Genomic DNA, 20,686 nt, shown 5'->3' on the forward strand with positions numbered 1-20,686 from the left:
GATAAAAGAAAATAATGTGGAAGTTATTTAGGAGGTAAAATGGCAGGACCAGGACTTGGCTAGTCCTTCAAGGCTCATCTGGTGACTGGGGCATTCTTTTGGGCTGGGATCTGTGGGGCCCTCCCCGGCTAGCAACTTGGCTTTCAGAAGTAGATGCAGCCACTGATGCAGTCCGCGTGCCAAACAGGGATGGCAGGTAGGGGCAGGGCTGGGCAGGGGGGCACAGGTGAGCACATGCCTCCGCTGGCAGCAGCATTTCAAAACCTGGATTTATGACTCAAGTCAGGAGGATTCCTGGAACCCAGGCATAGATTTCTGTGGGCAGTCAGTTGTTTACAGGAGATTAAGATCATGCCTATTAAAGAGATCAATTGTGTCCACAAGAACCCACATTTAATAGGTAATTGCTGCATGACAGAACTTTACCTGCAACCAGCATAGCTAAGTAAGGAACATAGGAAACAATTGTCTTGAAATATGAACACCACGTTTTTTTTCCTCCGCTTGATCAAAGAAAGACTCCAGCGAAAGGGGAAAAATTAATTAAAAAGTAAAAGCCTTACGTAATGAGGTTTAAAAGAAAACTTTTGAAGCCAACAAGCAACTGTGGGCAACACTTCAAAGGGTCCAGAATCAATGTTTGTCAATAGCAGTTTTGCATCCTTTAATTTATGTCTCATGAACATAAAGTGTGATGTTATTAGGAGCCCATCCATGCCTTAATTCTGTCTGAGATTTGATGAACCAGAAGTCTATTAACATTCTGTACAAATCAGCACTGGCAGAGGCCTGTGGCACAGGCTTCACCTGATCTTTTATCCTGAGGCTGGGATGCTAGTTACGCTGTCAGGCTTACTGCTCGGAACACCCAGCAGCTGCCATGTGCACCGTGGAGCCAGGGGGCTATGTCAGCTACTTTCTTTGGAGAGTTTCTCCCCAGAAGAGAAACCACTTCATAACTCAGCCCAGCCCCAAAGTTGCCATTTGTTTAATCAAGATAGTTAGTTTGCAAAACATTAAACATTAAACAGTATTTGATGCCTAGTTAATAATTTGCATCCTCTTCATTTGTTCCTGAATCCTTGGAGACTGACATTTTTCCCCCCTAAAGGCATAGACAAGAAAAGAAATTTTATTGAGAGCAAAACACAAGTCCTTAAACTGCAAAGATGTTTGCCAGGATGTCTGATCTCCATGTTCTGCTGTTAATGGCTCTGGTGGGAAAGACAGCCTGTGGGGTAAGTGTTCTTTTCTAATATTTGTAGTTGAGAGACTCTGAAGTTTACTAGGAGGACCAAGCTAGGCTGGGAGTGATGAGAAACTTTAGAGTGAAAGGCTGGAGTTGCCAAGTTGGAGATGTTCTAACTACAAGAACCAATGCAGGCCTGTGGCTTGGTTTCTTTTGAGCAGCCACTCCCATGGGAACAGGTGTCTGACTTGAGCCATCTTGGAGTGGAGCCTCCATGAATGCATTCCAGCAAAGGAGACTGGGGCAAGAAAATGTGCCCCAGGGCATGGATTGTAATCTGTCATGGATCTCATAGACCCCTTTGAGAAGCCATGGAAAGCTATAAACTCTCTCCCCAGGAAAATATACCTATCTATTGGTGCTGACACACACAGTTTTCCAGCGATTTGTGGCTGACACTAGGGTAAGAAGCAATGTGCTATGGCCTTAGAGGGGAAGCCTGCTGACTGCAAAAGATCCTGGCAGTGGGTCTGCATAAATAGTTTGGATTTGGGGAGAAGCTTTGTGTTTAGTACTTTGTCTCCTTTTCCCCGTGACAGCAGCAGATGAGGCAGAGAGGGTGAGCAGGGGCCCAAGGGAGGTTGCAGTGCGCAGGGAAGGGAAGTCCCATCAGAGAGTCTTGAAAGGGGGACTCAGGACCTTCCGGAGCACATGACTTGTCAAGATGTTAGTTCCTTCTGTGTGCCATGGTCCCAGAGTGTCAGATGGATCTCTGTGGGCATGGAAAGAGGACCTTGCACAGAAATAGAGTCTCCTTGGAGTTCCGTGCTGGTTGTGGTCTGAGGCATGAATGTGGGCTTTGGAGCCAGGGTTCGAATCTCAGCTTTGCCACATTCTAGCTGTGGAATGTTGGGCAAGGAACATAATCTCTCTGGGCCTCAGTGTTGTCTTCTGCAAATCAAGTACTAACCTCTCATAGATTTGGGGAGGGCCACAAGTAAACGAGGTCATGTATGTGGCTTGCAAATAAATGTGAGCTCTACTCCCTTAAAATGTCAAGAATGAACACAACTTCTCCATAAAAATCAGAGAATACTCCGCCTTGTTTGGGAGGGGTGGTAGAAAGTGGGCAAAGGATGAGAACTAAAATAACAGTCATAACCTCTCTATCTTATTAAGTACCTTTGCATTTTGTTCCCCATTTCACTCCATAGAGCATTTCCTGAATTAAGCAGATTAAGTTACAGTTTTCTGATTAGCATGTTTTTAAAACAATAGCTTCTCCTTTCTTTTCCGTCAACTGTGCTCAGACACCTATCTTAGCTCTGTATTAAGTTGCCAAGTGACTCACTTCTGAAAGGGTTTTCTTTTCAAATCATGACTTGTGTGTGTGTGGTGGCTGTAATTACAAATTGTTGTCAAGCCCCTACATCGTTTGATGGTTTGTTGGTGTCTGAGGCCGAGACACAGCAGAAATACCACAGGTCTAGAGAAAGGCAGGAGAAATCATCGGAGGCCCATGCGGGGCCCAGAGAATGTACCAGTCAGAAAGAATTAGATCCTAAACTTTGCGGGCAAGGAGAAGCGTTGACACAGTCTGTTTGAAGTTCACAAAAGGATAATGGTCCCGAAAAATCCCTTTTTTGCAAACCCTAGTGAATTTTTAGGGTTAGCAATGAAATTATAAGTCAATAATGGATAAAAGAGAAAATATGAGAGTTAGCCTTCAGGCAATGAGCTTAGTCAATTCCAAAGAGAGGATTCGGGGCTTTGGAATGCTTTCTTACCCCAGATGTGTGCCAGACAGGTGGTCGGGAAGGCGGCTTGTGTTCCACAGGCCAGCATACAGACATCAGGGGAAAGTGGCCAAGTCGTTCAGATGCTTTGGAGAGTTTGGGGTGTCATGGGGGTAAAGAAGCCACATAGCCAGCTGGGCTGGGTGGCCTCTCCAGCCCCACACAGCTAAAAGTCATAACTAACAGCTACCATTTAATGAGAAGTCCTGAGTGCTAGCCCCTGAACCTTCCATGAATTGGTTCATCTCTGGAAGGACCCCAAGAAGTAATTCCTACTATGCTCCCATTTTACAGAAACGAAGCTGGAAAACTGGGCCCGTCCCAAGTCATACAGCTGATGAGTGGCAGAGCTGAGCTCTGGATTACAGACTGGTTTCCGTGTAGCCAGTCTCCTGTCTGGGTCCCTGGGTGAGGATGAGATTTCTTTGGTTCATACAGCTTCAGGGACATGGCTTTTCCTGTAGGGAAAGGAGGCTCTTAGACCAGGCACATGTTTGCTGGGTGGAGCGTAATGGACTCCACGTGTCTAAAACTCCAAAGAAAGGCAGCTATAGGATCTGTGGTCACTATTCATTGGAAAGACACCCAGGTACTCTCCCGTGAATTCAGATCATGTAGCAAATGAGGACTGTTCTTTGGGATCATCTGTCATGGAGATTTTTATTCTGATATCCACTAGCCCAAGAGATATGGGTCAAAAATCATTGCTGTGAACTCCAGGGCATCATTCATTGTGCCTTGCTGTTCTACTCGAGGTTTGGTTTTTCTAACATATCATTTTTGAGCACCTGTCCAGCACAATCTCATATCATTATCCCTGTTTTATGGATGAGATACAAACCCAGAGATGTTAAAATGACTTTCTGGCCAGGATTGGGGCCAGGTCTGTCTGACTCCACATTCATCACAGGAGGCCTGCTTAACTGTAAATAAGGCATGGACTGTCTTAGAAATCTCTTCTTGCTAGGATTCTTAGAGTGATTTGGGGCCCAGCTGGGCTCAGCCATAATGGAATTTGGCCTCTCCAAGCCCAGAAACCAGAAGACAATGTTTGTCAGGCTTGCCTGATTATCTCAACCCATCCCTAGAAAGAAGAAAGACAAAGGCTTCTCCTCTCCCCTGCAAAGGAGGTGCTTTCAATTAAAACAATGTTTACATTTCTGGGCTTTTAAAACCCTAGAACTCTAGAATCTTCCCAGGTATAGAGCCACAAAAAAGTTTGCATAGGTCAGAAGTTGCAAATTGGCAGCTTGGAATACACTCTGCTCACAGCTCAAGTTTAACTTGGTGGATAGAAGATTGACTCCAAGAGTATTTTAGTTTTATTTTAATTGCTTGGCCACATTTGAAAATTGGAACACAGATCATTTCCCATTAAAGATACAGATTCCCAGCTTTTCTTGAAAATCAGACATTTGAGTAGCACTGGGTTCACATTCTTGGCTGGCACCATGGAGAGGGTTAGCCACTGCTGCTGTTATTAGATGAAGTTTGAGGCCAGGCATGGTAGCTCATGCCTGTAATCCCAGCACTTTGGGAGTCGAAGGTGGGAGGATTGCTTGAGGCCAGGAGTTTGAGACTAGCAACATAGCAAGACCCTGTCTCTATCAAAAAAAAATTTTTTTTAAATTAAGCGGGTGTGGTGGTACATGTCTGTAGTCTCAGCTACTTGGGAGGCTGAGGCAGAAGCGTCGCTTGACCCAGGAGGTAGAGATTGCAATGAGCAGAGAAGGTGCCATTGCATCCTGCTTTGGCAACAGAGCAAGACTCCATCTCAAAAAAAGTTTAAAAAAAAAAAAAAGAAAGAAAGAAAGAAAAAAGAAGCTTGAGTTTCCCAGATCCTGCTCCTCTCTCTCTCTTTGATTCTTTTATTCTTTTTTTTTTTTTTGTAGAGACTGGTTTTTGCTATTTTCCACAAAGCTGGTATTGAACTCCTGACCTTAAGTGATCCTCTAGCCTTGGCCTCTCAAAGTGCTAAGATGACAGGTGTGAAGCATCATGCCTGGCCCCCATACTATCTAGAACTCTTCCTCTTGACCAATGTGCATTGTCTGCCTGGTTCTGCCTTAGTGCACTTCTCTGGTTATTGCTCAGAAATGCTGTGGATATTGACTTATCGGAGCCAGTTTGGGATGGGCAAGTGACCAGGCTCAGCATCCGATTAATTCAAGCATCCACACCTGCATGGGCTCCAGGACCAAACAAGGTCTTGGACAGGAAGATGGGAGCCACTCTTTTCAAAGCCTCCAGAATGCCAGAGTCTCTTTCAGGCCTAGGAGCGACTGAAGAGGCATTCCTCCCTCTTACTGCCATCTACATGGTCTTAGGGAAAGGGGAGGGACTGATTTTCATGGCAAATTCTCATAGATTTTTTTTTAACTGATCTGAAGCACAAATCCAATTCATTACCTTTAGCGGCGTACACTGGTATTTAGGGAAATCAGGTCACAGGAAATCACATGCGTATACAGGCACAGGTATATTTATATTTTAAATTCATTAGTTTCCTAAATGCAAGAGCAATTCTGCTGTCACAGAGAAACAGCATGGCAGAATATTTGGCAGCCGGGATTTTAAATAAAACATGCTTTTTCTTCATAATTAATATAACAAGGTTTCCTGGCTTAGGACTTGGCAACGATCCCAGGAAAAATGGTTGGGGGTGAGGGGGTTGGTGCGCCATGCCTGTGACCCGCAAACAAGTTCCAGGAAAAGTTGATGCTGAGTAAGTTCTCCCTAGTCGGCTCTTCCGGCATTCTGAGAAAACAAAACAAACTCACTGACAACAGTGGCTATTAATAATAGGAGTAGTAAGAGTAATCGTAATAATTAATAGTAGCAGCAACCACGTATGGAGTCTTTACATTTGCCAGATGTGGCATGCTTTATGTTTATTATCTCATTTAAGCTTCTCTCAAACCCTATGAGGTAGGGACCAATGTCATTCTCATTTTACAGACAAGCAACTAAGCATAGAGCAGTTAAATCATCTACTCAAGATGGCACCTCTGGGAGGTTACAGCTCTGGGATTCAAGGTCTGCCCAACGCCTAGTTCTATGCTCACAAGCACTGTGGTTGAGATCATCATGCCTGGCACTGCCCAAAGACAAACAAGACCGTTTTGTGTGGTATCAAAGGCGTCAAAATGGGCAGCAGCCTGAGACTCCAGCTTCCAGCAGGAGACAAAGTCGCTCCCATCTGGACGTTCCCTCAATAGCCCCGAAGCTTTGCTTTCCCTTTGCTTTCCGACACCACAAGGATCGAGTCTTGCCGGCTAGCAAACCAGTTCGTTCAGTGTTTTCAAAACTTCAGTCATGAATGAAGCCATCTTCAGAAATTCTGCCAAAGCCCAAATTAGTTTCTTAATACTTTTGTTAAAGACTCACCTTTTCTCTACCTAAATTGATTTAGTTCTAAAGGAAATTGTCATTACTACAAAGAAAGCGAAGTGATGTCATTGAATTCTAGCTGGCTGCTGTTGACATGCTAAAGCTCTGAGCCTGAAGCGGCTTTATCCTCCTCAGAGGAAAGATCAGCAGGAGGCAGAGGATAGAGACACCAGCACCCCCCAGTCCTTCCCCCGGTGGGATTGGAAGGCTTGACAGTCAACCTGAGAAAAGAAAGACTTTCTCACGCTGTGTTTTCTGTTTTATTCTAATGCTGTTATTTCACGTCCTGGCTAGGCACCACCTCAATCAACTCAGATACCCGCAGTGGCTCACGTCTGATGCCACAGAAAGTGCAGGAGTGAGCACAGCTTCAGCAGAGGTGGTGCTGATGCCTAGCGGGGGAGTTACCTTCCTGAAGCCCTGGGCTATTTGCTGGGGCTGACTGACCAAAAAGGGAAACGTGGGGGCTTGTGCTTATGAGGCAGCCCCACGCTCAGCTGCGCTTTGGTTTTGTCCACTTGCTTGTCTTAATTTTTTTTTTTTCTTAGACGGAGTCTCACTCTGTTGCCCAGGCTGGAGTGCAATGGCACAATCTTGGCTCAATGCAACCTCTGCCTGCCAGGTTAAAGCGATTCTCCTGACTCAGCCTCCTGAGTAGCTGGGATTACAGGCAACTGCCACCACGCCCAGCTAATTTTTGTATTCTTAGCAGAGACAGGGTTTCACCATCCTGGCCAGGCTGGTGTCAAACTCCTGACCTTAAGTGATCCACCCGCCCTGGCCTCCCAAAGTGCTGGGATTACAGGCGTGAGCCACCGTGCCCAGCCTTCGCTTGCCTTTTAAAAGGGCTTCCAAGAGCATTATCATATGCAGAATTTTTACCCAGTCTCCTTGTCTTGGATGGCCTCACTCCCTAACCTTCAAAGCTCCCCTCCACCACCATCTGTTTGCACCAAGTCCCTGGGATGAGCCATTTGAACAGATATTTCTCACCAAGTCTCACCTGCAGAGTAATCATTGCAAATGCCATATTCTTCCTGAGCAGCCAAAGTTCTTTGAATAAAACATTGGAATTGGGAAAGGGAATTCTTACTTTTATAATTGGGGAAACTGAGGCACACAGCAACTCAACAACTTGCACAGGAGCAAAGATAGGCCCTGAGTCTCCTCAGCCAGAAGCTTCACACCCAACAGAGCTTGGTATAACCAAAGCGTGGCCAAGGGCAGAGTTGCCTGGGCACTGGAGGAAGATGTGTGTTGTGTTCCCAGCCCACTCAGACCCATGGACGCCCAACCTCTGCGGGTGGGCCCCAGGGATCTGTATTTTTATCAAGTTCCCCAGATAATTCTTATGCACATTGAGGTTTAAGAACCCATGTCTTTAAAATGGAAATTCTCCGGATGTACAAATGGGACTCTTCTCTTTCTGCCCATTGCCCCTGTCCCATCTCTGCCTGCCACTGTCACAGGAAGCTGCAGCTCAGCCCTTAGCTGGGAAGGGTCTGAGTGGCCAGCTCTGGGCTTTATAGCAGGGAAGCTGCACAGAATCCCTCTGAGCCAGGCATAGGTGATCAGTGTCAGAGCCAGGAGACCTGAGCCTGAGTCCCTCCCCTGCCCCAATGCTTCCATGTCCTTACACAAGTCACTTCACCATGCTGGGCCTCATCTTCCTCCTCTGCAGATGAAGGGTCTGAGTCAGTTCCTCTCTACAGTGGCTCCTGGCTCATCACTGTGGTCTGGTGAACAGCTTCACCCAGGTGTCCAGGAAGGAAACCACCCACAGGCACTGCTGGCCAGCACCTTCACCTTTGGCTTCCACATTCTCCCGTGAGAGTTTTGCCCCCTTCCCCTGAGCTTCAGGTGAAAGCAAAGCTGCAGTGAACCTGCCAGTCTTGAGACGGCATTGAGCAATGTGTGCAAAAGCAAGAAGGGCAAGATTCCTGTGCCTACGAAGGGATGGAGTTGCACCACTTCACACCTATTAGGATGGCTCACTTCATACCTATTAGGATGGCTATCATTTTCGAGAATGGGGAATAACAAGTGTGGGTGAGAATGTGGAGTAATTGGAACCCTCAGGCCTCGCTGGTAGGTATGTAAAATGGTGCAGCCACTGTGGAAAACAGTATGGCGGTACCTGACAAAGTTAATCGTAGAACTACCCTAGGACCCAGCAATTCCACATCTAAGTACATATCTGAAAGAACTGAAAGCAGAGACTTGAACAGAAATCTGTACACCAATGTTCATAGCAGCATTATTCACAATAGCCAAAAGGTGTAAATGACCCATGTCCATCAAGAGATGAGTGCATAAACAACATGTGATTAGATAGAGACAATGGAATACTATTTAGCTGTAAAAAGGAAGGAAAGTTTGATACATGCTACCTAGAAGACCTTGGAAACATGATGCACAGTGAAATAAAGGCAGTCCCAGAAGGACAAATATTGTAGGATTCCGATTCCATGAGATACTTAGAATTGCCAAATGCACAGAGACAGAAAGTAGGCTAGAGATTAGCAGGGCTGAGGGAGAATAAGAAGGAGGCGTTTCTGTTCAACGAGTACAGTCCATGCTGGGGATGACGAAAAAGTTTCGGGATTAGAGAGTGGTGACGGGCACACAGCATTGTGAATGTAATTAGTATCACTGAATGGTACACTTACAAATGGTCAAAACGATAAATGTGATGTTCTGTATATGTTACCACAATTTTCAAATAAAAGGACTGAGTGGCTTGGCACAACTGCTCATCTTGGTGTCTTCTAGGATAAAGTTGGTTAGACAGAAAGTCAAGGAGGGGCAGAGAGAGAAGGAGCCCGTGTCTCTGAATCCTACTGATTTACAGTGTAATCTTCTTGGGGGTGGGGAGTGTATACGTCTAGTCTATTTTGTCCTATCTTTAATCCAGTGATGATTTCAACTCAGGCTGAAATGACATCGCTTATCTTTGTAGCAGGAGCCAGAGAAGAACAACATGAGGGAGGATTTGGCCTGGGCACTGGCAGCCACTGCCCTCTGCCACCTCCACTACTCGCTCTGGCCTTGAGCTCTTTGCCCAGCAAGGGGACTGGCCCTGCTGAACTGTGCACACTTGTCCCTGTCCACCTTCCAGTCCAGAGGTTGCAGCCTCAACCATGGCCATGGTACAGAGGTCTCTCCTCCCCAGCTGCCCTTGGGAGTAACGCCTCCCTGGTGGTTGGCAACATGTGGCCTACCACCAGGCATAGGGTAGAACATGCAAGGAGGAAGAGATGGTGTGATTAGAGTCCCAACCTTTTATCCAGCAAGCAGAAGATTTCTCTGCTCTTAGTTCATTCTGAGCTGAGTCTCTGTCCCCAAAAGACAAATCTGGCCCTATCTCCCCCATCACTGCCTCCTAATCCCTCTGAGAACATTTTCTACCAACGAATTTCTGGAATACATCAACTCAGACTGTTAGGCTTTTTGTTTTGTCTTCCAGAAGTTTTGGAATTCTGGAAGGCAGAGGAAGAATCTTAGTTGAAATAATCACTGGATTAAAGATAGGACAAAATAGACTTGATGTATGTGCACCCCACCCACAAGGAGATTACACTGTAAATCAGTAAGACTCAGAGACACGGGATCCTCCTCTCCCTGCCTTCCTCACTAACCAGCCTTAACCTGGGAGGACACCAGACTTTGAGACTCTGGTGGCTTAGGGAGTTTAACATTGCTAAGGGCCTGCTCCTAACCTTGAAGTCAGTGTCCTGAGCCAGGGATCCATTGAGAAAGCCCAAGTGTGGAGTAGAATAAACAGTAGTTGGATCTAGAATGGTCTTGCTAAATATACTACAAAGCAGCTACCTTACCATGTGCAGAAGCAGCAGCGTCCACCCTTTAAGAGAAGATGGCTCAGCTGGGCCCACGTGCTATTTTAGCCCTGTTGAAACTAGGAATGGATGTGGTGGGAGAAGTGGGCAGTGGCTTACATGCCTTTTGATCTGGGTGAAGATGTTTGTTAAGATGTGTTTACTGCAGTAGGCTGGCCGAGGCTCAATCTGACTTTTGTACTTTCTCCAGCTGTCACTGGGGCCAAGTAGGCCCTCTCTGTGGCCTGCCAGGCCTAGGCCAGATTGGATAAGCTTTTTTTTTTTTTTTTAAGACAGAGTCTCACTCTCTCACCCAGGCTGGAGTGCAGTGGCACGATCTCTGCTCACTGCAGCCTCCACTTCTCAGGTTCAAGCGATTGTGTGCCTCAGCCACCCGAGTAGCTGGCACTACAGGCTCCTGCCATCACGCCTGGCTAATTTTTGTATTTTTAGTAGAGTTGGGGTTTTGCCATGTTGGCCAAGCTGGTCTCCAACTCCTGGCCTCAAGTGATCTGCCCACCTCGGCCTCCCAAAGTGTTGGGATTACAGGCGTGAGCCACCGCGCCCGGCCCACATATAAGCCTTTTTATAAAGCATTCCAAGAACAGTGCCCCTGATTTTGAACCTAGCTCAACACCTGCCTCTCAAGGTTAATGAGCTTTTCTGTTTCTTTCTCCTCCATCCTTGCTTTATTACTGTGTACACGCGGCAGCTTCCTGGTCTCTCACAATGGTGACTAAGAGCAAGGACTCTGATGTGAGACTGACACTCTCCTGTTCTGGCTCCAGCATTTCCTAGTTAAGTTATTTTAGACAACTTAATATCTGAAAACCTCAGTTTTCTCACCTCTAAATTGGATATAATCATAATACCTAAATTATGAAGTATTGTGTGCAACAAACAAGACAAAATGCCCGTAAAATATTTAGCACAGTTGATGGCACATTGTCAGCTCTAAAGGAATGTGAACTGAGATAACAGTTTTCTCCTTAGTTATCTCTTCCTCCTACTCTTCCATCGATCTTTCTCTTTGAATGTGCAAGTCTCAGGAGTAAGGGCTCTTCTATCATTTTCTTGTCTCTGGGAGAAGAGATAATGGAATGATGGAATGAAATGAGGCAAATACTTTGTCCACCCTTCCCACCTACCATCATCCAGGTTAGTTTCAGGGATCCGGATATAGGCATAAGTAATTGACTATCAGCCTGGACTTTCCCATACGGTCCCTAAATATCCAGCCAGGTGTTCGGGCTACCAGTTTCCACATTGCACCACGGCCCCTCTCTGTGGGTGGACACTGTGAGTCACAAAATGAGTGACTTGCTTCAGATTCCGGCGACCCCCTGACAGGCAGCCCAAGCTGCACATCGGCTTCAGGCTCCCCGAGAGCCCAGCCGAGGAAGTCTCGGCTTTCTTTTTGTTTGGTTTCCCTCCGAGCGTCAGCTCCTAGGAAGGGAACGTCTGCCACCTGCTGGCTGTAGGCAGCATGGCACCCGGCTGTCCCTCAGGCTCCAGCTGGAGCCAGGATGCGCAATGCTGGCCCAGGTGCAGGTCCTGGAGGGCCCTTCCGTGCTGGACCCCGAGGAAGGATGTCCCTCAAAGTCTTCTGCCCACTTCTTAGGACATGGCCCATCCTGTTCGGCTCAAAGAGAGGAATTCGTAGGGAATCTCCTCAGGACTTGGTGGAGACAGGTCTAGACAGACAGGCCCTGCCCTGAGAAAGGCAAGGCAGGGAGCAAAGACCAGGACCAAGGCCCAGATGACTAGGGGTGATGAGGGCGAGATTGAAGAAGGGGTAACCTTTGTCCTTGAAGTCTTAGTGTACTAGTCCATTCTCATGCTGCTGATAAAGACATACCCGAGACTGGGTAATTTATAAAGAAAAAGAGGTTTAATAGACTCACAGTTCCACATGGCTGGGGAGGCCTCACAATCATGGCAGAAGGTGAAAGACACGTCTTACATAGTGGCAGGCAAAAGAGTGTGTGCAGGGGAACTGCGCATTATAAAACCATCAGATCTCCTGAGACTTAATCACTATCATGAGAACAGCACAGGAAAAACACACCCCCGTGATTCAATTACCTCCCACATGGTCCCTCCTATGACACATGGGAATTATGGGAGCTACAATTCAAGATGAGATTTGGGTAGGGACACAGCCAAACCATATTAGGGTCCCCTCATGGCACCTCTCTGGCACTCAACCCCAGAGGTACCCATTTCTGGCAATCCTTCACCCTAAGCCCAGGAGCACCCCTAAGGCCTAAGCTGCCCTTCCTCTGCCAGGCCTCCCCACTACCAACCCCCACCCTCAGCCCCAAACAGAACACCTGTCCCATCTCACTGCCTGCAGAAACAGGGTGTGGGGGAGGTGGTTAGCCAGGAAGTCATTAGACAGAGGCACAGTCCCAGATAACAAATGGCCTCTCTTCCTTTTTTTGCGTTCCTTTCCCCTCACCAACATGTTATTTTGTAATTTTTTAAACCTACAGAAAAGTGGGAAGAATAATGCAATGAATATTCTTCATCCAGATAGATGCCACAATTGTTAACATGTTGTTATAGTTGCTGTGTCTCTCATTCTCCTGTGTGTATAGTTGTTTTGTTTGTTTGTTTGCTGAATCATTTGCAAGTAAATTGTAGACATCACTCTAAATACTTCACCAAGCGTCTCTCTCTTTTTTTTTTTTTCTTAGATGGAGTCTCGCTCTGTAGCTCAGGCTGGAGTGCAGTGGCACAATCTTGGTTCGCTGCAAGCTCTGCCTCCTGGGCTCACCCCATTCTCCTGCCTCAGCCTCCCGAGTAGCTGGGACTACAGGCGCCCACCGCCACATCCAGCTAATTTTTTGTACTTTTAGTGGAGACGGGGTTTCACTGTTAGCCAGGATGGTCTTGATCTCCTGACCTTGTGATCCACCCACCTCGGCCTCCCAAAGTGTTGGGATTACAGGCGTGAGCCACCACGCCCAGCCAGCGTCTCTTAAGAATAAGTACATTTTCCTACAGAACTACAATACCATTGTTTACTCTCAAGAAAGTCAACATTGACACAATAATATTGTCTAATATGTCTATATTCAAATTTCCCACTTGTTTCAGTGTCTTAGTCCATTTTGTGTTGCTACAAAGGAATACCTGAGGCTGGGTGATGTATTTTTTTAAAAAAGAGGTTTATTTGGCTTGGATTTCTGAGGACTGGAAAGTCCAGGATTGGGCAGCTGCTTTTGGCAAGGGCCTCAAGCTGCCTCCACTCGTGGCAGAAAGGAAGGGGGAGCCAGTGTACAGAGATCACATGGCAAGAGGGGAAGCAGGAGGGAGGGATGGAGGTGCCAGGCTCTTTTTAACAACCAGCTCTCCTAGGAACTAATAGAGTGAAAGCTTGCTTACCCTGAGGGAGAGCACTAATCCATTCGTAATGGATCCACCCCTATGCCCCAACATTGAGGCCCCACCTCCAACATTGGGGATCAAATTTCAGCATGAGGTTTGGAGAGGACAAATATCCAAGTCAGCACAAACCACAGCACTCAATGTCCTTTTTGCCATTGTTTTTAAATGCGGGATCCAATTAAGAGTCACACACTGCATTTCGTTGCCATGTCCTTTACTAAAAATACAGTCCTCCCATCTTTTTTTGTCTTTTATGGTGTTGATGTTTTTCTGGAGGCTAGGCTAGGGGTTTTGTAGAATGCCCTGCAATTTGAATCTCACAATTTGAATCTGTCATGTTCCTCATGAGTAAATTCAGGGTAACTATTTTTGCCAAGAGTACTATCTGTTGATATTTTACATCCTCAGTACAGCATATCAGGATGCATTATTTCTTTTTATTTTTCTTTCCTAATTTATCATCTACCTAATTCCCAAAATCATGTAAGGAAGCCTACAGTAAAACAGAAAATTAGAAATTCTGCAGAGGGTAGAAGCAGCAAATATACCAAACTGCCTAGCTTGATGTATCTCATTGATCTCAGCTTTCTGGCGGCCAAGACCCAAAGGGAAAGCTGTCTAGTGGTAGAACTCTCATTTCTTTAAATCAGGGTTCAGCAAACTTTGTAAAATGTCAGATAGTAAATATTTGGGGTTATACTTTCTCTCTACAAAAGCAGCCATAAACAAACAGGCATGGTTGTTTTCCAATAAAACTTTATTTACAAAAACACAACTGCTAGGCTTGGCCCAAGGGCCCTTATTTGCTGACCCCTGATTAAAGTGGAAGAGAGCATACTCCAGTTATTAAATGAGTAATACTTTCTTTTTCGGGTTGAGTACTGCATATTAAAGGAAATATTTATGTCATTATTTATTTATTTAGCAAATCTTTTTGAGGAATGCCATGTGCCAAGCTCTATGCTAGGTATTGGGTAATACATCAATGACAAAACAGACAAAATCCCTGCCTTTCTGGAGGACAGAGTCTGATGTGAGAGACAGGTGACATGCAAATAAACAAATGTAAATCTATGCACTGCAATAAGGATCATGGAGGGAATAAGCGGGTGCAGTGACAAAACAGTGGGGATAGGGAAATGTCATATTGATGGGATATTTCAGGGAAGATGACACTTAAACTGAGACCTAGCGAAGGTCATAGAGGGGGGGCTTCCAGGCAGAGGCAACAATAATTGCCAAGGCCCTGAGGTGGAAGGAATTTATCTTGCGCCATTTTGAAGCCAGGTGTGGCTGAAGCTTAGTAAGGGGCAATGGGAGGGAGGAGTATGGGAGGAGATTTGTAGGTCATGGCAGGTGTTTGCATTTTATTCTAAGAACAACCAGAAGCCACTGAAGGGTTTTAAGCATCTGTCCATCCCCAATCCCCAGGAACTGTCACCTGAAGAAATCACCTAGATTTCAGCATGAATTCCGAATCCTATCACAGCTATGTGACCTCCAAGTCCAAATTTTCTCATCTGTAAACAAGGCTGATGCAAGCCTCTTCATAGGGCTGTTATAAGTATGAAATGCAGCAATGTGTGATCAGGCAGGGAGTAGATGAAACTCACTGCAACTGACGAGCACACCAGCACCTGGGCAGCCGTGTTCCAAAGCAAGGACAGGTGCAGACAACTGACACGAACCCCTGCTGTGGAGAAGGACAATGCTTCAGTGCTCAGCGGGCACAGGTGGTGGTGGTGGAGGGGGTATATCTTCAAATAGACCCCATCGCCCCTCCCTTCAACCTCCATCCCAGCCACAACCATCAGAAAGCACGCAGTGCACCTGCACCCCATACGCTCTCCTCTGGCTGACAGCTAAGGAGCGCGCCCGGCAGAGCTCCATCTCAACGCTGATCTGCTGTGTTGTTTTGTTTTTCAGTTCTCCCTGATGTCTTTATTGGAAAGCCTGGACCCAGGTAAGTGTGCTGATCTCCCTGGGGCTTCCCACCAATCCCAGGCTGGTTCTGGGCTGGTGAAAAGGAGTCCTAAGTATGGAAGTGTTGGAGGGACCTCAGGGTTCAACTGGTTCCAGGTTGTCACAGGCACCTTTGAGAACTTGCCCTCAAAATTTGTGAACCCACAATGCTTTACACAATTTTGAGTTTCCTGTGGACACCGCTGAGCCCAGGCTCAGGATACCAAGGGAAATACTGCCTACGTAGTTAAAACCCTTGATTTTATAAAGAACTGAGGCCTAGAGGGGGAAGCAATTTACTCCTGGCCACACAGTGAATTGGAGGCTGAAATGAGGTGAAAGGCTGAGGCAAAGTGAGGGCGAGATGAAAAATGCCTGGCTCCAGGCAGGCCAGCCCTGTACCACACTCATCCGCTCCACCTCTTTCTGTGCGAGGGCAGCCTCCGGGCTGACCTGCCCTGGTGATACCCTCCCACCAGCACCTCTGCCATTGTCTTCTCTGCCCAAATGGTTTGCTTCCTCAGGCTCGACGCGTCTACCAACCGGTGGATCCTGTATCTTCACAAAGGCTCTCTGTCTCACAGACTCGCTCTCTTATTGTCTCCTTTTCCTGTGTCCTCGGCCTTGTGCCCACAGCGTGCGCAAGCTAAGCAGGGCCACCCCTTCTACATCATGCACTCCTAGTCCTTTGGCTCTGGGTTCGAGTCTCCCTTTGCAGCTCTGAGCCACAGTGGAGAAAATTCTGCTCGCCACTCCATCTGGCCAGAGGCCAACAACCCCACTGGTAGAGATCTATGCTGGTCACCCACAGAGCGCCATAGCCAGGCAGACAACACATGGAGACTGCGGCCACATCTGAACCTTGAATCAAGGATTTATTTGGCACAAAGATGGCAGTAACTGGGCCAAATTCAGTTTGACAGTCAATATTGTCCAGCAGCAAACCCTGGATGGGCAGAAAGATGAGGCCAGGTCTTCATTCTGTCCCAGGTGCTCAGAGGATGTTTGTGGAGTTGAAGAGAAATGTATATTGGCATGGTGTGTGGGGTTTTGAGGAAATCCGTGTCTTTCCCCAACATGAAGGATATTCAATGACACATAGTTCAGTTCCTCTGAAGGCGCGTATTTCAGAGAGTTATCCCCTAGCTGATGGCCACACCACCACCCACACGTGGAGTCCAGGGAGGAGCCAAGACCAGGGGGCTGGAAGGGTGGCCTCTTCCCCAGCCTTGAGCACAAATTGCTCAGGCACTGCTGAAGGGGATCCCTGGGTCTGATTTTCAGAGATACAGGGCTGTGGGAGCTATGGGGTGACACAGTGGAAGAAAAAGAAGTGCGGAAGACTCAAGGGCCCTTGACTTTACTGCCAGCTGCCAGAAAGTTGTAAGAGACATCTACAGTGAGTTCATGACACCCTGGAATTGTGCAGTGAACAACTTGAGCAACTGTAAGCAGTGGCCCTACTGAACAGAGACCATGGAAAGGGAGTGGAGTTAGCCTATATGCCCATAGATTTATAGCTTTAATCAAACAGACTGGGAGCTACAGGGTCAGATTTGATCTGCAAACAGGAAGAAATTTCTCACTATCAGAGTTGTCCAAAAATCTGAATGGGCCACTGGGCTCTCAGGAGGTAATGAGTTTCCCATCACTGGAGGCTTTTTAAGCACAGGCTGAAAAACCTCTTATAGGGAGTGAAGAGTATTTAATTTAACCCTCAAGAAACTACCTTCAGACAGTTTGGTATATAAATGAAGGGACCCTGAAGCAGACTTCTCCTGGGATCCAGAGTCCATCTCGAGGTGTCACAGCCTCCAGGGAGTGGGCTGAGATGTAGAGATTGGGCCTTTTTGCAAAGAGTAGATTCAGTTTAAAAACATCCCTGTTCAGTGTCCGACTTAACCTCTCACGGGGGTTGTGCTTTGATGATATTTGTCAGCTCCCTGCTGGCTCTTGACAACAGCATGGCGAAAGAGACCCCGTGCTCGTGCCCGTGGGCAAGTTGCTTCTTTGGTTGGTCTTGCTGGAGACAGCGCACGGTGAGGGCCTTGCTGGAGCAGAAGGTGCCCATTCCACAGTCCCCAATGGGTGGTGGAGGAGGTAGCCAGCAAACAGGACAGAGTCTGCCAATCTCCTCAAAGCAGGTGCCACGACAGCCAGCAGGCCTGTGGAAATGCCTCTTCAAAGCTGGCTTGGCTCTGCCCAGCAATGCAGGCTGAGCCCATCCATCAGCTGTCCTACTGCCTGCCAGCGAAGAGTCTCTGCTGGGCTTGCCCAGCCAGCCAGATTGGAAGCGTCAAATGCAGGCCGACAGGGCTGGGGTTTGGAGGAGGCCCTCAGAGGAGCCGTCTGTGCCACAGTGATGGATGACACCAACAGGGACGACATTCCGGGGATTTTGATTCTGTTCCACACATCTGGCAAGCTCCTTAACCAGAGCAGCTGCAAAGCTCCCATCGCAGGAACTCTGAGCATTTTCTGAGAGACCCCAAACACGGACTGAGTTAATCCTGGTCAAGGGACCTGAAGCATATGCTTAAGAAGGTTTCCCAATGCATGCTACTTCCTGAAAGCTAAAACCCAAGGAGTTTCATGAAACCCAAACCTATAAGAGATTCCAGGATCGTAAAAAGGCAAATAAAACTTGGAGTTAGGTAGACCTGGGTTATGATGTCATCTCATTTGGCCTTCATTTTTCCTTATCTGCAAAATAGGAATAATAATACCTATGCCATAGGGTTGCTTTAAGGTGAAGTAAGATTGTGGGCAACCACATTTGTTTAGTTTAGTGTCTGATACATAGAAAATACTCAACACATTATAACCTATTATTAGGATAATTTGGCTTAACTCAGGATACCCTCATGATCCTTCCTGATAATTTCTAGAAACAGACTGAAAACTAGACAAACTCACAAGAATTTCTTTTTATTCCTGATAGAAAATTCTTGAACAGCTGTCCCTTTCTTTCCCAAAGCTCCTCCCTTTTCTATAGCCTAGAGAAAGTCACAAATAATCTATGTTTAAACCTGGACTGTTTTTCTACAATCTACCGGTGGAGCCAAAATTTATGTCAGGCTGCTGTGCCTCTCTACCCAGGAAAATATGTGGACAATTTTCTAGATCTCTACAGAGCTCATCAGGTATTTTCTTTGCCAAGTACCTTTGACCCATTTCTTACACAGTTTCTTACTGAAATTCCCTATTTGCTCTGCTTTAAGCAGACACCATTTTTTTAGCCAGCAAAGCTGCATGCAGGCCAATCAGAAAGCAGAAAGGCTTAGCCACTAAGGGAAAAATAAATCTGTCAATCACATACATTAACTACAGGTAGGGCTTTGTGCTGGGCACTCTGGGGTTAAAAGAGGAATGGAAATGGGCCTTCCTCTTAAGAAACTAACTATCAAGTTGGAGGAAACAAATAAGATAGACCAAATACCCAAGAGAGGTGCCATCTGAGATCTAGCTATGACACTTAAAACTCTCCAGCCAACTGGGCCACAGAGGAATGCTCTTGTAACTAAAATTCTTATCCCATTAGCAATCTAATATCAATCAAGCCCTGTGTGTCGGTTTGTTATTATTACATAATACGCTACCCCAAACTTAGTAGCTTAAACCACTGACCATGTATTTAGGTCACAATTCTTTGGGTTGACAATTTTGGCTGGGTTCAGCTGGGCAGTTCTTCTGGGCTGCATCGGGCTCAGTTGATCTTGACTGGGCTTGCTCATGTGTCTGCAGAAGCTGGCAGATTGGCTGGCCTCTTATCTTGCTGAATATTGGCTGGGCTTTCTTACATGTCTGAGGCCTCAGCTAGGACCACTAGGCCAGCCGTTGTCCACATGTTCTCATATGCTCTTGCAGAATAGGCCAAACTGTTCACATGGCAGTCATGTGGGTCCAGTAGTGGGAGAGATACAGAGTCGAGAGAGAACAAGACTTCCTGAGGCCCAGGCTCTGAGCTGGCACATCATCCTTCCATCACACGTGCTATTGGCCAAAGCATGTCCTAAGGCCAACCCAGAACCAAGGGTCAGGGAAACTGACTCCATCTCTTGGTGGGAGAAACTGAAAAGTCACATTGCAAAGGGTGTGGGTGCAGGGAGGGGTGGAGAATCAAGGGCTATTTTTGTCATCAGATTGGCTCATACTGAAGCAGAGTTTCACTGTGGAACTTGAGGGCGCCAGGCCTAGACTTGGTCACTTCTAGCTCCCTCACCTCTTCACTACTCTTTAATCTCCTTCCTTAGCTGGCTTTCATCCCCTACCCAACCTTGGCTGGAGGCTTCCTTGAGGACAAGGCCACATCCTACTCTTATTTGTATAACTCTGCACCATTCCCAATGCCATCCTGCACCTGGCATAACACTTGGTCCATTGTAGGTTCACAAGACGAGTTACATACGCAGACAATAGGATTAAGTGCCAACATAATGGGAAAGACAAAATAAGGTTTAATCCTGGAAGTGGAGAAACCCTCCCAGATGATGCTCCTGTAAAGCACCTTCAAATCACATGGCAGCCCATCCCAAATGGAAAGGATCTTTGTGACTTTCCTTGCATAGCCACCAGCTGGATGGCTTCTTCCACCCTGGCTACCTGGGGCAACTGAGCTTTGCTCGTTCTATCCATCTTGACTGAGGCCCATGGGCCCTAGAGAATAGGAAGCCTTTCTTAGCAGGAATATGATTCAAAGCCAATGTATTTTATTTCTTCTTTGGCTTCACTGAGAGGTAAGCAGACCTTGTTAATAGGTCTGGATTCAAGTCAAAATCCTCTAACAGACATTTCATTCATCCCTCGTCACCTGGAAAAGTCACACCATACCATCTACATCAGAATCTTCCCCATTTCTAAATATCTGCAAAAGAAGTAATTCTTAATGGCCTTGCCAAGATTAGCTAGTCTGACTGCCAACCTGTGGGAGAGATGGGAGAAATTACAGAAGCAACCTGAAGGGCATTTATCTATAAACACCTGTTGGAAAAACAAAAATAAATTCTTCAAAGAAAAAGAAATAGCTAAGCAATGCAATCAGCTCCTTATCAAACCCCATTGTCTCCCCTAAATGTCAGTTTGAAATCTTTCATGTCAAACTCAGAAAAATATTTTTTTCC

The 20,686-nt window shown here is 46.6% G+C and overlaps 1 protein-coding gene across 3 annotated transcripts in view; it reads left to right on the forward strand.

Annotated features, from left to right (window-relative positions):
- Positions 1–1,095: 1,095 nt before the first annotated feature.
- Positions 1,096–20,686, forward strand: part of HABP2 (hyaluronan binding protein 2) — a 36,618-nt gene continuing 17,027 nt past the window's right edge. Inside the window, exons 1-2 of one of the 3 annotated variants that reach the window (XM_019035279.3) lie at positions 1,096–1,238; positions 15,531–15,567. In XM_019035279.3, coding sequence (XP_018890824.3) covers positions 1,170–1,238; positions 15,531–15,567 — 106 coding nt within the window. In that variant the 5' untranslated portion in view covers positions 1,096–1,169. The remainder of the gene's footprint in view (positions 1,239–15,530; positions 15,568–20,686) is intronic. The other 2 variants (XM_004050115.4, XM_019035278.3) reach the window with 2 other exon arrangements.

This window comes from Gorilla gorilla, chromosome 8 (genome assembly GCF_029281585.2).
Source record: "Gorilla gorilla gorilla isolate KB3781 chromosome 8, NHGRI_mGorGor1-v2.1_pri, whole genome shotgun sequence".
NCBI lineage: Eukaryota > Metazoa > Chordata > Mammalia > Primates > Hominidae > Gorilla > Gorilla gorilla.